Genomic DNA, 17,918 nt, shown 5'->3' on the forward strand with positions numbered 1-17,918 from the left:
ATCCATTTTTCAAAACTCCAAACCAATCCAGCCTCCTTGGAAATGGCTCAAACCCAATCTTCTCCTCCTCTAAATATCTACAGGAAGTTGATCATAGAATTAATTTCTTTCTATTACATAGCTTCATGGCATTAATTATTTATAATTTTAAACTTTGTCATTTTCCTTTTATTTAAGAAGGCAGTAAGTTACTTAAGAGTTTATTACATTTCTTTGCAACTTTCTGAAACTTATCATGAATAGCTCAAACGAGAGATTTCAGCAGCTTACACCAAGAAGGGAAGTCCTTTAACCCTCTTGGCTTTTGCTGGTTTGCTGGTCTAGAAGGGCATTCTTAGGTTCCTATTTCCAACACCCTCCTGCCTCCTGCCTCCCAAACACCAGAGTTCTGGACACACCCTGCAGTTCTCAGTTGTTCATAATCATTCAATGCCACTGATGTTGACTATAGTACAAGAGTAGCACAGTTAGAGGCAACAATGATCTTGACCTACAGGAAAAGGAAATGCTTGTTTTAGGGAGTAAAAGATTTGCAAATCCTGATTCACTAAGTTACATCTTACCTTTAATGTCAGAAGAGCAACAGTTTTGAGGGTTCTAGATAACTGGTAAGAGGATAAGTATTACTAATGATAAGTCTGGGAATGTGTAAATATTGAGTGCTATGGTTGCTTAGTCAGCTACAAGCCAGGGTAAATTAGATGGTAATTGTGATATAAAACAATTAGCAAGTAGTGGGGGTTTGAAAAAATAAGAAAAAGAAAGGTGAGAATGTTGACTCCTTAATATAAGAAAAACAGCAAGTGAACAGGGAGACAACTCCTTTAATGCAGTGTGATGGGACAGAATCGAAATGAGCTGCATGTTGAACCCCAGCCATGGGTGAAGTGCCCACTGGTATACACATTTCTTTAATGTACTCATTCCTTAATCCCCGTCCCCCTTACCCCAGCTCTGCTCTCCAGTCCACCCACAGACAGCTTTAGTGAAACCAAACATCAGTGGGTCCCCTGACTATTGGAAGTGATCCTTACTAACTGGAGGGGAGCAAAGGATCAGATCTCAGACGCACTCTCCTTCCAGACTCAAGTTCTGGGAGGTTAAGGCTTCCTCCACCTGGTGTGTCTTTAGGGCCTGTTTTAGTCTTAAGTGCTTTCACAACAAGGGTGGTCTTAGGGAAAAACAGAAAATATGAATCTGTCCTGGAGCAAATCTAGGATTATTTTTAGAGAGCTATGGATACTAGTGTAGACTATTCCCTATTCCACTTCTTGCCTGCCCTTCAGAAAAGCCTTAGCCATGACTAGCTGTCCTCATCACCTTTGGCATCCTCACATGGACTGACTATCCTAAGACCCAGGACCTTGCCAAGAGAAGAGATCGGCAAGTGACTGCCAGAAGGTTTTTCTGAGTTCTTTATCATAGCATCCTATGTAGCTGTGTGTTTGCACAAATGTACCTTTTAAAAAAAAAATAGATTCAGGGTGTACATGTGCAGGTTTGTTATGTGGGTGTATTACATAATGCTGGGGTTTGGGCTGGTATTGAACCCATCAGCCCAATAGTGAATATGATGCCCAGTAGGTACTTTGTTAACCCTCACCATCCTCCCTGCCTCCCCACATTTGGAGTTCCCGGTGTTTATTGTTTCCATCTTTATGTCCAAATGGTTAGCTCCCACTTTTAAGTGAGAACATGCAGTATTTGGTTTTCTGTTTCTGTGTTAATTCACTTAGGATAACGGCCTCCAGCTGCATCCATGTTGCTGCAAAGGACGTGATTTCATTATTTTTTATGACTGTGTAGCATCCCATGGTCTGAATGTACCACATTTTCTTTATCCAGTCCACCGCTGACAGGCACTTAGGTTGATCCAATGACTTTGCTGTTGTGAATGATGCCACAATAAACATACAAGTGCAGGTGTCTTTTTGATAGAATTATTTCTTTTCCTTTGGGTAGATACCCAGTAGTGGGATTACTGGGTTAAATGGTAATTCTATTTTAGTTCTTTGAGAAGTTTGTATACTGCTTTCCATTTTCGCTGACCTAATTTACATTCCCACCACAGTGTATAAGCATTCCCTTTTTTCCATGTCCTCACCAGTATCTGTTATTTTTTGACGTTTTTTTTTTTTTTTTTTTTTTTTTGAGACGGAGTCTTGCTCTGTCACCCACGCTGGAGTGCAGTGGCCGGATCTCAGCTCACTGCAAGCTCCTCCTCTCGGGTTCACGCCATTCTCCTGCCTCAGCCTCCCAAGTAGCTGGGACTACAGGCACCCGCCACTTCGCCCGGCTAGTTTTTTGTATTTTTTAGTAGAGACGGGGTTTCACCGTATTAGCCAGGATGGTCTCGATCTCCTGACCTCATGATCCGCCCGTCTCGGCCTCCCAAAGTGCTGGGATTACAGGCTTGAGCCACCGCGCCCGGCCTTGACTTTTTAATAATAGCCATTCTGATTAGTGTGAGATGATACTTCATTGTGAGTAATTTTGCATTTCTCTGATGATTAGTGACGTTGAGCATTTTTTCATATGTTTGTTGGCCACTTATATGTCTTCTTTTGAGAGATGTCCATTCATGTCTTTTGCCCACTTTTTAACGGGGTTGTTTGGTTTTTGCTTGTTGATTTAAGTTCTAGATTCTGGATAGTAGACCTTTGTCAGATGCATAATCTGCGAATATTTTTCTCCCATTATGTTTACTCTGTTGATTGTTTCTTTTGCTGTGCAGAAGCTCTTACACATGTATTTTGAATGGTATCAGGAACGTTAAAAATGTAGAAACTACATTTCTGCGAGAAACCTCTCTCTCTCTCTCTTCCCCCCACCCCTCCCCTTTCTGTCTTAATAGCTTGATACTGCAGTATGATCAGCACATGGGAGCTAGGAAATATTGAAAAGAAAATGTGTTCTTAGGAACCACTGTGTGTTCTAAATTTCATAGAGCACATATGGAATCCTTTGACTGCATTCCATTCTGCTTTGGCCTAAGTGACTGTGAGACCCTGTATGAAATGATTTGGGAATTGAACCAATCTGCTGCAGTGGTTAGTCATCATTACTTATTTAACCTGGTGAGAGAGGTTTCTTTGGATCAGTATAGAACAGTGATTCTCAAACATGATATGTCACAGTTGTAATGTTTCACATTAGGTGGTTAATAACAACACTGTACTGAAGTTTGTTAGTGATTTTTGTTTCTTATAAATTAAAAGGGATTCAGGGTTAGCCCTGTAGTAACATTGTGTGCCCTAGCTCACATTTCCTTCTAATCTCTTGAGTAGGCAAAAAAAGGGAATGTTGGAGCCACCACCAAGGATTGCTCATAATCCATAGCCTGTCTTATAAATGTGCATCAGACATAAATTGGGCACAGCAGAGCACGTGTCTCCCCTTACTGACCACATCCCTTGAATGTCAGAGCTTTCAAAAAGCTTGAGAATGTAATCTAAAGGCAAAAAGCAGCACAGTATGACCTAGGTACAAAGTAGGGCTCTCCTTATTTGTGTGGCTGTGGGCACGTTATTTAACCTGTTTAAACTAGTTTCCTTATCCATTTTGATGATAAAGTGTATTTGTGAGGATTCTATAATATCTGTAAAATAGGATTTAGCACAGTACGTGGCAAATAATTGTTAAATAACATTATTTGTTCATACCGATAATAAAAGTCAACAGTTCCACATCAGAAAGGCTTGAACCTTTCCATGAGCTGGAGAAGAGAACTCTGATAAGAGTTTTATGTTTTAGCAACACAGATCTCCTAGAATGCCTGAGAGTAGGAATTGCTCGAGTTTACGCTTCTAGCAACTGCTAAGAAGGCCCTCCAGGAATCTTCATACTGTGATCTGGGGCTCTGAAGGCCACTAAGACTTTCTTTACTCGTTCTCTAGAATTGAAGGTTTTGGGCTCCAGATGCAAATACACCAGAAAGTTTCCTTTACTTTTTTCAAAAATTTATTTCCAACTTTTATTTTAGGTTCAGGAGTACATGTACAAGATGTACAGGTTTGTGACATAGGTAAACGTGTGCCATGGTGGTTTGCTGCACAGATCATTCCATCACCCAAGTATTAAGCCCAGTATCCATTAGTTATTCTTCCTAATTCGCTCCCTTTTCCCACCCTCCACCCTCCAACAGGCCCCAGTGTGTCTTGTTCCCATCCATGTGTTCTCATCATTTAGCTCCCACTTATAAGTGCGAACATGCATTATTTGGTTTTCTGTTCTTGAATTAGCCTTTTTGCTAACTATACAATTAGTGATTCTTCAGGTTCTCTGTGGTTCAGGCCCTCCTGGGTTGTGGGGGCCATTGTGAAGGTCTTTCTTCCTCTCTCTCACTCCTTCTACCTTGTTGCCTTTCCCTACAGAGGGTCATAAATTGAATGGCTGGCTGTCACAGCTGCTTCAAATACAAACAGCTTGTCATGTTTTCTGATCATAGTTGTTACTTATTCCTCCCTGAAATAAAGGAGCCTTTATCTTGCATCCACATGGCGCTTCTGGGGTCACTTCCTGGAAACCCTTCAGACTGTGGGGTTGGTAGAATGCCAGACATATCTTCTGTGGGAAACTCTCCTGCAAAAGAGCTACAGCCAATTTGCTCATTGACCAAAAGTTTGCTACTCCTCTGGTTCAGAAAGGGTGAGCTGAGCAGACCTCTTTGATTTGCAAAGCTGGCGCAGTAATTTCAAATTCCACTGAGTATGAGGGAATTTATGTATAAAACAGCCTCTCCTGACAGCTGTAATTGGATCTTAAGGGCTGCACCATACATTGTTTTCATGTTCAAAATGGAATCAAGCATGTGGAGAGCATTGCTTTGTGATTCAAAGTCACTGAGCTTCTTCCCAAGCCAGAAAAATCTCTCTTATCCCACCTACCAAAGGTTCTGTTTCACCCAGACAAGACAAAGCCTCTGCAGTTGAGGGAGCCACACTGGCCCTGATTAGAGTGAGCATAGGTAAGGAATTAGAGATCATCAAGGGCTTGAGTTTTGAAGGGTCTACATACACTGTGCATTTCCAACTCCACCAAAGGATTTAAATGCAAAATAGAGCCCCCAGAGCTGATCCCAAAAAGCTGCCTGCAACTAGGCCTCCTTAACACTTCTCTAATCAAAAAATTTGAGGCCAGGGTATTTCAGGAGCCCCCTAACTGACAAGTAGCACCCTCTCCTAGATGTTGGACACAAAGACAGATGTTTCTGGAGCCTTACTAGTCCAAACACTGGGACTCTCCAAGCTACTCTGCAGTGAGGACTGTCTTTCTCCATCGCTAGACAAAGATGGAATCAAGGGATTCTAGGCCTCTTTCCTGCTAGAGCTAAGCAAAGGTGGAGCTTTCAGGGAGACTAAAGGGTAGTGGTGTGGCCTCTTTAGACAACGAAGTGCACACACAAAACCAGCCCCTTTCTAAGCATTAGGGCCAAGTCTCTGCCTGCTTCTTGTGGATAGGGACAGCCAAGTTTGATTGCAGAAGACAAAATAGGCTTTGGCTGTCACGGCTTAGACAATGGAATTTTTCATAGCTATAGCCGGTTAATTAGAGTTCTGCATTGGGGTTTTGGGACAAAGCCCAGCTAGTAGCCAAGTCTTACTATGCCTTGTTTTATTATTATTATTTTTTTTGCACGTATATTTATTAAATCTAGAGACCCAGCAAGAAGACTGAGCAGTTAAAGGCAGGATTCGGATGTTACTGGATATCCTGGGTCTTCTTGACCAGTCACTATATTAATCATACTTCAGTGTCCCATATGTCTTGGTCCATTTTGTGTTGCTATAACAGAATACTACAGACTGGGTAATTTATAAAGAAAAGAAATTTATTTCTTATAGTTATAGAGGCTGGGAAGTCCAATATCAGGTGCCAGCAACTGGCAGGGGCCTTCTTGTATCATCCCATAGCAGGAGAGAAGGAGCCCTAACTCATCCTTTTATCAGGAACCCACTCCCATGATAACTCACTCACTTCCACGATAATAGCATTTGTCTATTCATGAGGGCAGAGCCCTCATCACCTAATCACCTCTGAAAAGGTCACACCTCTCAATAATGTTGCATTGAGGATTAATTTTCAACACATGAACTTGGGGGAACACATTCAAACCATAGCATCACACCATGATTAGGTTCAAAGAGCCCCTTGCCAGAAAATCTCCATTCATTCTAGAATCTTACTTATTAGAAGTTCAGTAATATTACCTCTTATAAATAGTGATTGGCAAAATACAATCAAAAGATTAGAAGCTAAACTCCTTTGAGTAACACATTATTCATTCACTGTCATCTTGCCCAAAGTTGTCTGTTAATAATCTAACAAGTTTGGCAGAGACTCCTAGGACCCTATTTCATTGTATGTTCTTTAAATGAGGTTAATAGTATTCATATCAGAGTTATCTCCAGACCTATCATGAAGGGTTGAGTCTCCACCCCTCCTCAAAAATTTTCAAGGACCTACCCCCTTCTCTCCGATCCAGCTCCAGCTGGCTGCCCTCCTGCTGCAGGCCTGGGCCCAGTGGGAATGGCTGTTTTACAAGTAATTTTTCTTTCTTTTTTCCATTTCATTTTAACTCACACTTCCTTGGATAAGAAACCATTTTCTTCCTCAGGCCTCAAGTAACCAGAGCTCATGGTTCAGCTCATGCCATAACTACTTAATTAAGAAAGTTCATCCGTGAAATCTACATGCGTGGGCCACATTGTGCACTTTATACTTTGATAATATTAATTCTTGGTATTAATTTTTCACACCTGCCCAATAGAACCTTATCTTCTATTTCAGGGAATGGTCAAGGATTCTCATTTTAAGCATTTCATATGTTACTTTATCAGGTCAGTTAAAATACTTGCACATTTTTGCCCTCAGTCAAGAGGCAAAAACTTGTGAGCTTGTTTAATCAGATGATTCTCGTAATCCTCTAGGGGAGATTAACTGAATGGACTGTATTTTGAGAAATGAGCAGAGAAAGACCTAGAGTTAAAGCTTTGGACACCTGCTTAGTCAAGGAAGGGAAGATGCTTAAAGTAAAAGGCCTACTGGAAAAGGGATAGGAAACCACAAAGGCCATTTTAGAACAGCTCACAATGTTAGCTTCAATTAGGCAAAAAATAAAATGAAATGACACTTCCTAACACTGAAAGCTGCTATGTATTATGAACCTTATAGCCATATACTATGTTTTCTCAGAAAGTAGTTCTCAAAGTTTGTCATAGTCAGGTACATACTTACTTGGAAATATTTGTGCAGTATTGCATCTTAAGGATCCGGAGTTGTTTGCAGCCTATCTGAAGGTCCTCAAGGATTTGGTCAGTAAGCAGGACACAACCAGAGATATCCAAAATGTGCAGGTAATGGCATTTTGCCGATAACATCTCCATCGCTGAGTCAGTAATCTGAACACAGAGCCAAAGTAAGTACTGGCTATTCAAACACTATCTCAGGGAAGAACAGTGCCTTAGTCACTTTGGGCGACTATAATAAACTACCACAGACTGTGTAGCTTAAACATCAAACATTTATTTCTCACAGTTCTAGAGGCTGGGAAGTCCAAGATCAAGATAAAGATAGAGGTACCTGCAATTGGTGTCTTGGGAAGTCCCTCCTTATTTGCAGATGCCTCCATTCTTGCTATCTTCTAACATGGCAGAGAGAGAGAGAGAGCTCTAGTCTTTCTCTTCTTATATGGCCATAATCCCATCATGAGAGCTCTACCCTTATGATCTCTTCTAAACCTGTTTACTTCCAAAGGCCCCACTTTCTATTACTGTCACAGTGGGAGTTAGGGTTTCAACATAAGAATTTTTGAAGGACAAACATTCAATTCATAACAAATAGAGTAACAAAATCAGACACTTGCAAATTCTCTTTCCCCCAGCTTGTCACATAATGGGCCTACAATTCAAGTGAGTTGTTTAGCTGTTTCCAAATAAGGTCAGAACAGTAAAATATCTGCCTCAAGTAGCACCAATAGAAATTATGATCTTAGTAAGGAACGGTGGCTCATGCCTATAATCCCAGCACTTTGGTAGGCTGAGGCAGGCAGATTGCTAGAGCCCAGTTCGAGACCAGCCTGGGCCACATGGTGAAACTCCCAATACAAAATACAAAAATTAGCTGGGCATGGTGACATGTGCCTGTAGTCCCAGCTACTTGGGAGGCTGAGGTGGGAGGATTGTTTGAGCCTGGGAGGTCAGTGATGCAGTGAGTCAAGATCACGCCACTGCACTGGGTGACACAGCCTCAGTGACAGAGCGGGACCCTGTGCCCCACGCGCCCCCCCCCACACACACACAAAGTTGTGATCTTGCTGTTATTTTCATTTAAGAGTCCTCTGGTTTGAATGGGAAACTTCATCAAAATTTTTTAGTAATACCTGTTACACCAATATGAGCAATTTATGAAATGCTACAGAGATGGGATTTGGCTTTAAGTTAAAAATCCTCTCTAAGGCATCATCAATGTGAAAATATATGTTTAATAACATTACATGTTACAAAACTACAAAATATATATCCTCCGAAGTTAATCTGCAGACAGGCTCATATTACTATGAGAAGGGACCTGGACATCACTGTTGGTTTAGATGTAAAAAAGATGGAGTAACCTAGTTCTGGAAAGGGACAAGTAGGCCAGACAGATGTCTGGAAGCAAGGGGAGAATGAGAAGCAGAAGCCACAGATACTACCCAAATCCCACTCTGAAATATCCTGCCAAGGGTTCCAACATCTCACAGTTTTGCCCAGATGTCCTACAGAGGTAATTCAACTATACTACTTAGATTATTTCACTCACTCCAGGACTAGCTTTCAAATTTATAGCTAAACTGAGCCTTGCTGCAGAATCAACTAGATTACTCCCTCCAAAGGAATTTTTTTCCAACTGCATTCAATTTCTTATTTTAAATGTTTGAATATTCTAAAAAACATAGGCCATGAGGCTTGGCTCTTGTTTTAACATAAAGTTAAAAGAATTATCCAAAAAAAAAAAAAGAATTATCCAGAAAAACACTTCAGTTTGAAATATATACTTTTTAACTTTGGAAAAAGAGATGCTGTCATTGTCTAAACATGCTTTGTTTCCAGAACACGCTCAGGACCAAGGTTAAACATTACAACTGACTCCACAAAAATGTCTCAGACATTCCTGCCATAATAGGTTGATCTCTGAGGATCTGATGTTATTGATAAAAGACAAAAAAAAAAAAAAAAAAAAAAAAGCCCTCAGAATTGTAGAAAAAAGGAGGGACAACAAAGTGATGGAAAAGTCCAGGGAAGGTGGAGTTCAGAGTAGCAGGTTTGGTTTGATACTAGGAGAGCTGAAAAAGAGCCTGACAGTTCCTGCAGATCAGTAGCTCAAGTTGTTCAATGACTGACGTGATGTCGTTGGGATTTATGGATTAAGGGCTGGAAACTGGAGATGGAAATAACTTTGCTACATTTTTAACTCCCAGATATAAGGGCCTGGTCTCAGCCTCATTGGGCAGATTGTGTTACTTCCAACACAACTACTTTTGATTCCTTGAAAAAATGTTTTGGTTTATTTTTAAATGAAATTATTTTATATTTTAGAAATAATATAAGCACATTGCCAAAAAATAGCAATAATAGCAAAAGAAAACAATTACAAATTTATCACCTTAACATAACTACTTTTAGTGTTCTGGAATATTTCTTGCTAGTTCCCCATTCCTAACCCCATTAACAGATTTGTAAATATAGTAATTACATTTATTTTGCATCCTCCCTTTTTTTTTTCCTCTGTTGCCCAAGCTGGAGTACAGTGGCATGAGTTCGGCTCACTGCAACCTCCGCCTCCCAGGTTCAAGCAATTCTCCCACCTCAGCCTCCTGTGTAGCTGAGATTACAGGTGCCCACCACCACGCCCAACTAATTTTTGTGTGTTTAGTAATGTTGGTCAGGCTGGTCTCAAACTGATGACCTCAAGTGATCCGCCCACCTTGGCCTCCTAAAGTGCTGGGATTACAGGCATGAGCCACCGTGCCTGGCCTTTTTTTTTTTTTTTTTTTTTTTCAAGTTGGGTTTCACCATGTTTCCCAGACTGGCCTGGAACACCTGGGCTCAAGCTGTCTTCTTGTCGTAGCCTGCCAAGGGGCTGGAAACATAGCTGCACACCACCAAACCTTGCTTTCATCTTGCTTTTTTGTTTTTCCTAGTGCATTCTCATACTACTGCACAGTCTTCATATTCACAATCTTTAATTATTATAAAATGTTTTATTTAGTAGATGTAGTTTAGTTTATCATTCACATATTTCTGGTCATTTCCATTGTTCGTAAGTTTTTACTATTTAAATAACATTTTGATGACTGTTCATAAATATAGTCTTTTCCAAGTTTTGGACTGTTTACCTTAGGATAGATTTCAGAAAGTGGATTTGTATGCTATAGTTTGAATGTTTGTTCCCTCCAAAACTCATGTTGAAACTTAATCCAAGATGTGGCAGTACTGAGAGGTAGGGCCCTTAAGAGGTGATCGGGTCATGAAGGCTCTGCTCTCATCAATGGATTAATGTGTTATCATGGGAGTGGGACTGGTGACTTTATAAGAAGAAGAAAGATCTGAACTAGCCTGTTAACATGCTCAGCTCCCTTGCCATGTGATGCCCTGCATTGCCTTAGAACTCTGCAGAGAGTCCTTGCCAGCAAGAAGGTTCTCCACCAAATGCTCCACCTTGACCTTGCCTCCAGAAATGTAATATTACTAAATAAATTTTGTTCTTATAAATTACCCAGTTTCAGGTATTCTGTTATACACAACAGAAAGTGGGCAAAGACAAGGTATGACCACTTTTGTGGCTCTTGTTTACGTATTTTCATATTGCTTCACAAAAGGATTAAACCCATCTGTAATGCTATCTACAATATAAGGACCAGTTTCACTGACCCTCTGCCAACCACTGGGCATTACCATTAAAAAATGTGCAATTTGGTAGGTAATAAATGATACTTCAAATAATAATGTTTTAAGTTGGATTTCTTTCTTATGTTGGATCTTTTTCCACATCGTTTACTAGTAGTATTTTCTCTGATTTGAATCCCCCGGCTCTGGCACTCTTCAATTGTGACCATAGGTATAAGTTGCTTAAATTCTCTGAGCCTCAGATTCCCCATTTGTAGAATGGTTACCCAAGATTGCCAAAGAACTAAAGGAGAACATGTATGTGACCAGTGACTAGCATAAAGAAAGCACTCAATAAATGGTAGCTATAATTTTGATTATTCATTTCCTTTGCCATTAATATATGGGATAGGTTTTTTTTGTTTGTTTTTTTGTTTTTTTTTTTAGTAGAACCTCTTTATACAAAAGAGAACTTGACTGTTGGCTTTCAGTTTGCTGAATTATACTTTTGTTTCTCCTCCCCTTTGCCCCCTCCCCTCCAAGTCCTGTTTTGATTGTGTTGGAAGTCAGGTAATTTTACTAGCACTTCTGGTGATCATCCCAAGAAAAAACTGCCTTGAAGATGGACGGCAAGAAAGGGGCTGAATAGTCCACAAAATGAACTTTTAGGTTAATGACAGTTGGTTTCATGAGATATTAACTAATAAAAATCTAATGCAGTAAGAAATAATGTGTTTTAAAGGTCAGGCCAAAAAAGAGAGTCCAAGTTTTTGCTCTAGCTTTTTGTTAAGCCCCTGAACTGTGGGAGGGCTTTTAAATATAATAAAAATATTTTTAATATAAGCTGGGCATGGTGGCTCATGCCTGTAATCCCAGCACTTTGGGAGGCTGAGGCAGGAGGATCACTTGAGCCCAGGAGTTTGAAATCAGCCTGGGCAACATGGTGAAACCCCATATCTACAAAAAATACAAAAATTAGCTGGGCATGCCTGTAGTCCAGCTACTCAGGAGGCTGAGGTGGGAGGATCACTTGAGCCTGGGAGGTTAAGGCTGCAGTGAGCTGTGATTGCACCATTACACTACAGCCTGGGAGACAGAGTGAGACCCTGTCTCATATATATATATATAAAATATATATCTAATAAATATATCTAATATATAATAAATATATCTAACATATATAAGATATATTTCCAAAAGGGGGAGAAGCTCTTAGGAAATTATCTTCTTGCATATTATGTTATATTATGCTATATTTGGCTATTTCCTACGAGCTCTATTGTATTATTTTCATTTATTTGTGAGAATGTAGCTGTGGTAGATTAAAAATGGCCACAAATGCTTTGCAGCTACTCTCAGGAAGAAGTAGAGTCTGTTTCCTCACCTCTTGAATCTAAGATAACCTTGTCACTTGCTTTGACCAAAGGAATGGAGCAGAAGTCATATTCTTCTGAGCCAGGCCTCAAGATGCCTTGCAGCTCCTGCCTTTAGCCCTTAGCCTCTTGGAGTGTATTACTGCCCTTGAAGCAGCTCAGCTAGCTTGGTGGAGGATGAGACCACATGAAGCAGGAGGAAGCTGTCCCAGCTGGGTCCCCTAGGCCAACCAGCTCTAAGGGGAGTCAAGAGATGACTGCTGCTGCTTGGGCAACCCTGGGGCCAACCACTATCAGAAGAACCACGCAGCCGAAACCAGCCCAAATTCCTGGCCCATAAGATTGTGAGAAAATAAAATGTAGTTGTCTTAAGCCACCGAGTTTGAGAGTGACTGGTTACATAGCAATAGATCAGCCAATACCATGTGCCAGAAATCTCACCCTTTGTAATATATAGTAAAATATGACCCATTGATCATTTCTTTAACTTATGACCATTTTGAAACCTCTAATTGATTTTCCTTATGGTCATTTTAAAACCTCGAAGCTGAAAGAATTTCCAAACATGTTAGCCAGCTGCACTAAGAAAATAAAGGTTGAAAAGGGTAGGGTTGTCATGGGGAATCCCAGAAGTAGCAAATCTCTTACTCCTCTCCCATTACATTACAAGTCTGTGGAACTGGGATAAAGTTACCTCACTAAATCCTATTTGCTCAATACTCTATACCTTTCCACTCCTAATTTCCCCATCTGTAAAATAAGGGTAATTTAAAACAGACAAAAAATAGTATTTACTCTCATCTCCCAGTGTTTCAGTGGTCTGGAGACATTTCTCCAAATAATAAACTTTTTGGGTAAAATGTTTTACCATATTAGTATAAGAGAAATTCTGTGCATGCCCTGGGGATTTCTCCCAGCTCACAAGTTTGTGTAGGTTTAACTGAGCCCGGGGCCTTAGGGAAGAGCAGCCGGGCTTTGTGACCTGGCTCAATCACCTTCTCAGATGTATTTCACCTGCAGGACAGTTCAAGTAACCTTGGGCACACCCCTTCTCTCCCTTTTGTAGATCGTCATTCTCAAGCATAACTATAGAATGTGCTGGGATGTAACATCCTGAGACTGAGGATAGGGGGTACTGACTGGAACAGCCAGGCTCTGTTCCAATTCCCCCGAGAAACAGGACATCTTTGTGCTTCAGCCCAGTGGGTCAAGTGAACCCCAGGTTATAAAACCCAAGGTGGTCCACCTTCCAGAGTCCTTCAGCTGTGGTGCAAGTGGAACATTTACAGTTGAGATTTCATCCATCTTGAGCAGCTTTCCTGAGCCTTGGGAAACAGGCTCTCCAGGAATCCTGTCTCACTAGACTCAGACAAGTTGGTAACCAGTGCACAGTGGACCTGCTTCACGTCACCTACGCTTTTAGGACAGAAATGCAGTTCTAAAGCACTGGCCTGTTTTCACTTACCTTATCCCTCTCAGAGGTGTATTGCAGAGACATTTTGTTCAGGGCTTCGCTTTAATTTTTCTCATTTCCCACCCCCTTTTCTTTCTAATCATTACTAACTCCTACTTCACATCAGTCATGAGGGTCAAAAGTGACAGTGTTAATCACAGGGCCTAGTGCACTGCTGAGTGCTTTGAACTGGCCCCAGAACAACCAGCTTTTCCTCTGATTTGCAGCTATCTTTGTTTTCCTTGGCATTTTAGTGTCGAGTAGGATGAGGTCACAGTACTACTGACTGACCTTGAAGGTGAGGTAGTTGCAAGGAAAAGCTGGCCTTTCTGGGGATGGATAAGATGACCATTCAAAATTCACCTGTGGACTTTTGGAAAACCTGGCACAGAATGATGAACCAGATACCAACATGTTTTACGGCTCATCAAAATCGACATAAGTGGAATATGTTAGGCTGGACCACAGCCTTATGAATTCAGGGTGAGTTGAGGAGTATTCAGATTGGTCCAGATGATGGGCCCCACATCTGAATCAGGATGCTCATCTGACTCACAGTGTGACCAGAATTAATTCAGATGGTAAAGCTAAACCTTTCTACTCCTTTATATCCGAGTTCTAAAATAATCGACTCCACTTTCTTCCTCTTTCTCCCTCTAAACTTTTGATATAGAGTGATGCATTTCATGCATATTTGTTTAACATCCCCCTTAGCTTCTGGGCTGCAAGACAATATCCATGCACAGTTTACAGAAGGAATTCCCTCAACCTTCATAACAAAAAACAAAAAACCAAAGCAAGCAAACAAACAAAATCCTCTGCCCTGTTTTCTGTTTGCACTGGAGCCTCTTCTTTTCTCATTCTCCTACTTTCTGCTTTAGAGCCACTAAGACACCCAGTCTCCATCTGTGCCTGCTTTACAGCCACAGCAGTTCTCATTTCTCACTAAACCATGTGTTGCCCATATGTCTGTGTGCTATGAACGCAAGAATCCTGGTGAACTATCACTGTTTCAGCTGCAGAGAGTCAGTTGGTCAGTGCTGCTAGTGTTCTGGGTCCCTTGACCCAGCTCACTGATAGAACCAGATGATGCTGACCAGAAAGCCATCTGGTTCCCATAGTTCTAAACAACTATATTATTAAACAAAAATAATTTTTGCTGTGAACTTTTTGGCTTAGTTTTGTCATGGTTTACCACATCTTTTTCCCTGCCGCCTCCTCCTTTTTATTGCAGTACAATTAGCTAACCATACAAACCAAACAACATAGAAGCTGAACTTCTAGATTAAATAAAGCATAGGGCATCTTGAGAGTTGATGTGGATGCTCTAGTAAACAAAAACCTTCAGTGTGCACAATAGAATAGAACAAGATTGTTAATAACCTTGTAATTTCTGAGGATTTTCAAAAAGATTTCTTAGTTTTCTTCCTTCTTCATATTTTGCTAACTCCAAGTTTTTCCTGTTAATTTGTGTTGATCAGTATCTTCCACTTTAGAGACCTTCCTCTTATATCTGGTAATCCTTTTGTTCATGATTAAGAGTGGAGGACTAAAAACTAATCGGAAGGTCTGAGTACATGCATCTCTATTGTAAGCTTTAATGAAGGATGATCTAGGTGGGTTATTTGTTGGGAACCCCCCACCCAGCCGTCAGTTATTTTAGGTCTTTCATCTTGGGCTAGTCAGGGTTCCCAGAGAAAAGGCTACCAATCTCCCACCTGGAGAAAAAGATCTGGCCACCAAGTTCTTGATGCTCAGTTGGAAAAAGTGCTTGAATATCTCTGCACTCAGCATTCAGTCACTTAGTTAGCCTAGCAACCCTCTGTTTTACTATCTCTAGAGTAGTGGGCAATTAAAGAACAATTTTGGCCCTCGCCTCCACCAGAGAACATTTGGTAAGGTCTGGAGGGATGGGATCTTACGTGCTACTGACATATAGTGAGTAGAGGGCAGGCATGCTATTAAACATGTACAGTGCATAGGATACACACACACACCCCACTACAAAGCATTATCTTGTCCAAAATATCCATAGTGTCAGGGATGAAGAAACAGAATTTAGGAAATAAATCTCCAAGCTTCTGTTTAGGGTGGGGAGAGACAGTTGCCCAGATTTATGGAGCAGAAGCTGGAATATAGAGATCTATCTACTTCTTAAGAATCTCTAACTCAGTCATCATTATTTTCATCACCACTCTTAAGCCAGTTCCAAAGGTACACGGTGCTCCCAAGCTTGAAGATTGTGGTGTAAATCAGATTTTTTTTTCCAGCTTTCTCTACTGTTGGCTTAGGATTCAAAGCAGTTTCTGGTCTGCTAAATTAGTCCATCTATTTTCAAGCTTCCAAATTTTTGTTGCTCTTGTCTCCTCTCCTGTTTTCCTTATCCATGTGGGCCCTCACTCTTCATGTCTAGTTTTGGTAGGGTTTCAAGAGGAACAAAATTATATGTGTATATGCAGTCTACTATTATTAATCCAGAACCCGAGATCTCTAGTTCTTTACATGGAGATATGTCCATAGTATATTAAAAAGTAGGTTACAATGTATTTTGGAAAGTATGATTCTGTTATTTTTTTTAAAAAGGCAAAACACAAACTTTCTATAACTATTTCTAATCTCTCTGTGCACAGAAAAAAAAAATCTAGAAGAATAAAATACCAGCAATGGTTATGTCCAGGTGATGATAAGACAATGGATATTTACTTTCTTCTTTAAGCTTTTACATGTAGATCAAATTTTTCATAATGAGTACTTCATTTATATACAGAGGTTCAGAAAAATTATAAAACGCTTGAAAATAACACAAAAGATGATGGTATGTCCTTGGAGTGACAACCTAGGACACTGTTTAACAGGCCTACCTGGAGAATTCTGTAGGAAATCATGCCTTTGTTTGACATACTATTTACTGTTCACTAAGGCCCCAGCTCAATGAAGTTATATGTTAATTGTTATATTTTTGTCCAGGAAAGATGCAAATTATTTGTATCTCGTAGAAACTGTAACCCCAAGGTTATAGATTTAATAACTTGTAAGACATTTTTAGATCTAACCTAATACTCTTAATCCAACATTCTTTCATCAGTTCCTATAAATACTAAGTTCATTCAAATGCTCTACGTACTGGCTTTGTCATTTTGTTGGTCCTCTCATTAGTGAATTAAAGAAATCTTTGACACATGTTTATATTTGTATGAAAATTATATTTTTAACTTTTGGAAAATTCTACTTTGACACCAACGGAATCATAAGCTATTTCCAATCTGAGGATAGAAAAAAAAAATCCAATGAATACCTCAACCATGGCAAAGAAAACACATTCTGAGTCCAGCCCTGACTGCTGTCCTGCCTTGTCCCATGGCAGTGCTTAAATTGAACATGTTTGAGCCCTGACTCCTGCACATACCTTTGGACAGCCAGCAATGCTGAGAGACGTGAGGTTAATGCAGTAAATGGCCAGTGCTTTGATAATCATATCTGACAGCTGGGAGCAATAAGAGACATCCAAATGTTCCAAGATCAGTGAGCTTTTGCAGAATGCCTGCAAGAAATTCCAAGGTCAATTTTTTCTTTTCTTTAGTCATCTAGAGCTATCCTACTAATAGCAGCTTATTAAATGTACATTTCAGTCCCTGAAATACAGATGTTAGATCTTGATGCCCCCAAAAAATAATTTTTAAAAAACCCATGTTACATCCAACATCTCTTTATAGCAAAAGATATTCACAAAGCAGCTTAACAGCTTAGTGATATTCAAATACTTGCTAACAAAATTTGGTTTTCTTGAAGTTAGGTCTAATGAAATTTGACTCACATGGTCAGTAATTATTAATTACATTCAGCCAAATGAGTGGAAGAAAAGAAATCTGAGGGTAAGATTAGATGGCAGACGCTCCAAGATTGACAGTGGAATGTAATGGAAAGAACAAATTCTTTGGAATCAGACAGATCCGAGTTTTACTTTCATTTCTACCACTTACTACCTCTGAAATCTTAGCAAGCTATTACCTTTCTGAGCCTCAGTTTCCTTTTTTTTTTTTTTTTTGAGAGTCTTGCTCTATTGCACAGGCTGGAGTGCAATGGTGTGATCTTGGCTCACTGCAACCTCCGTCTGCCAGGTTCAAGTGAATCTTGTGCCTCTTGTGCCTATTGGGATTTCAGGCGTGCACCACCACGCCCGGCTATTTTTTTTTTTTTTTTTTTTTAGTAGAGATGGGGTTTCTCTAG

General features: G+C 40.2%; 2 protein-coding genes across 6 annotated transcripts in view; one reads left to right on the top strand and one right to left on the bottom strand.

Moving 5' to 3' along the window:
- Positions 1-17,918, top strand: part of FAM185A (family with sequence similarity 185 member A) — a 106,860-nt gene that overhangs the window by 73,316 nt on the left and 15,626 nt on the right. The window lies entirely within an intron of this gene.
- FBXL13 (F-box and leucine rich repeat protein 13) overlaps positions 1-17,918 on the bottom strand; it is a 273,539-nt gene that overhangs the window by 2,296 nt on the left and 253,325 nt on the right. For 3 of the 5 annotated variants that reach the window (XM_025378208.1, XM_025378205.1, XM_025378206.1), the window contains 2 exons: positions 17,098-17,232; positions 7,237-7,400 (listed from right to left, as the gene is read on the bottom strand). In XM_025378208.1, the coding sequence (XP_025233993.1) occupies positions 7,237-7,400; positions 17,098-17,232 (299 nt within the window). Of the gene's footprint in view, positions 1-7,236; positions 7,401-7,581; positions 7,640-17,097; positions 17,233-17,918 lie in introns of all 5 variants that reach the window. The other 2 variants (XR_003118472.1, XM_025378209.1) reach the window with 2 other exon arrangements.

This window comes from Theropithecus gelada, chromosome 3 (assembly GCF_003255815.1).
Source record: "Theropithecus gelada isolate Dixy chromosome 3, Tgel_1.0, whole genome shotgun sequence".
NCBI classification, from domain to species: domain Eukaryota; kingdom Metazoa; phylum Chordata; class Mammalia; order Primates; family Cercopithecidae; genus Theropithecus; species Theropithecus gelada.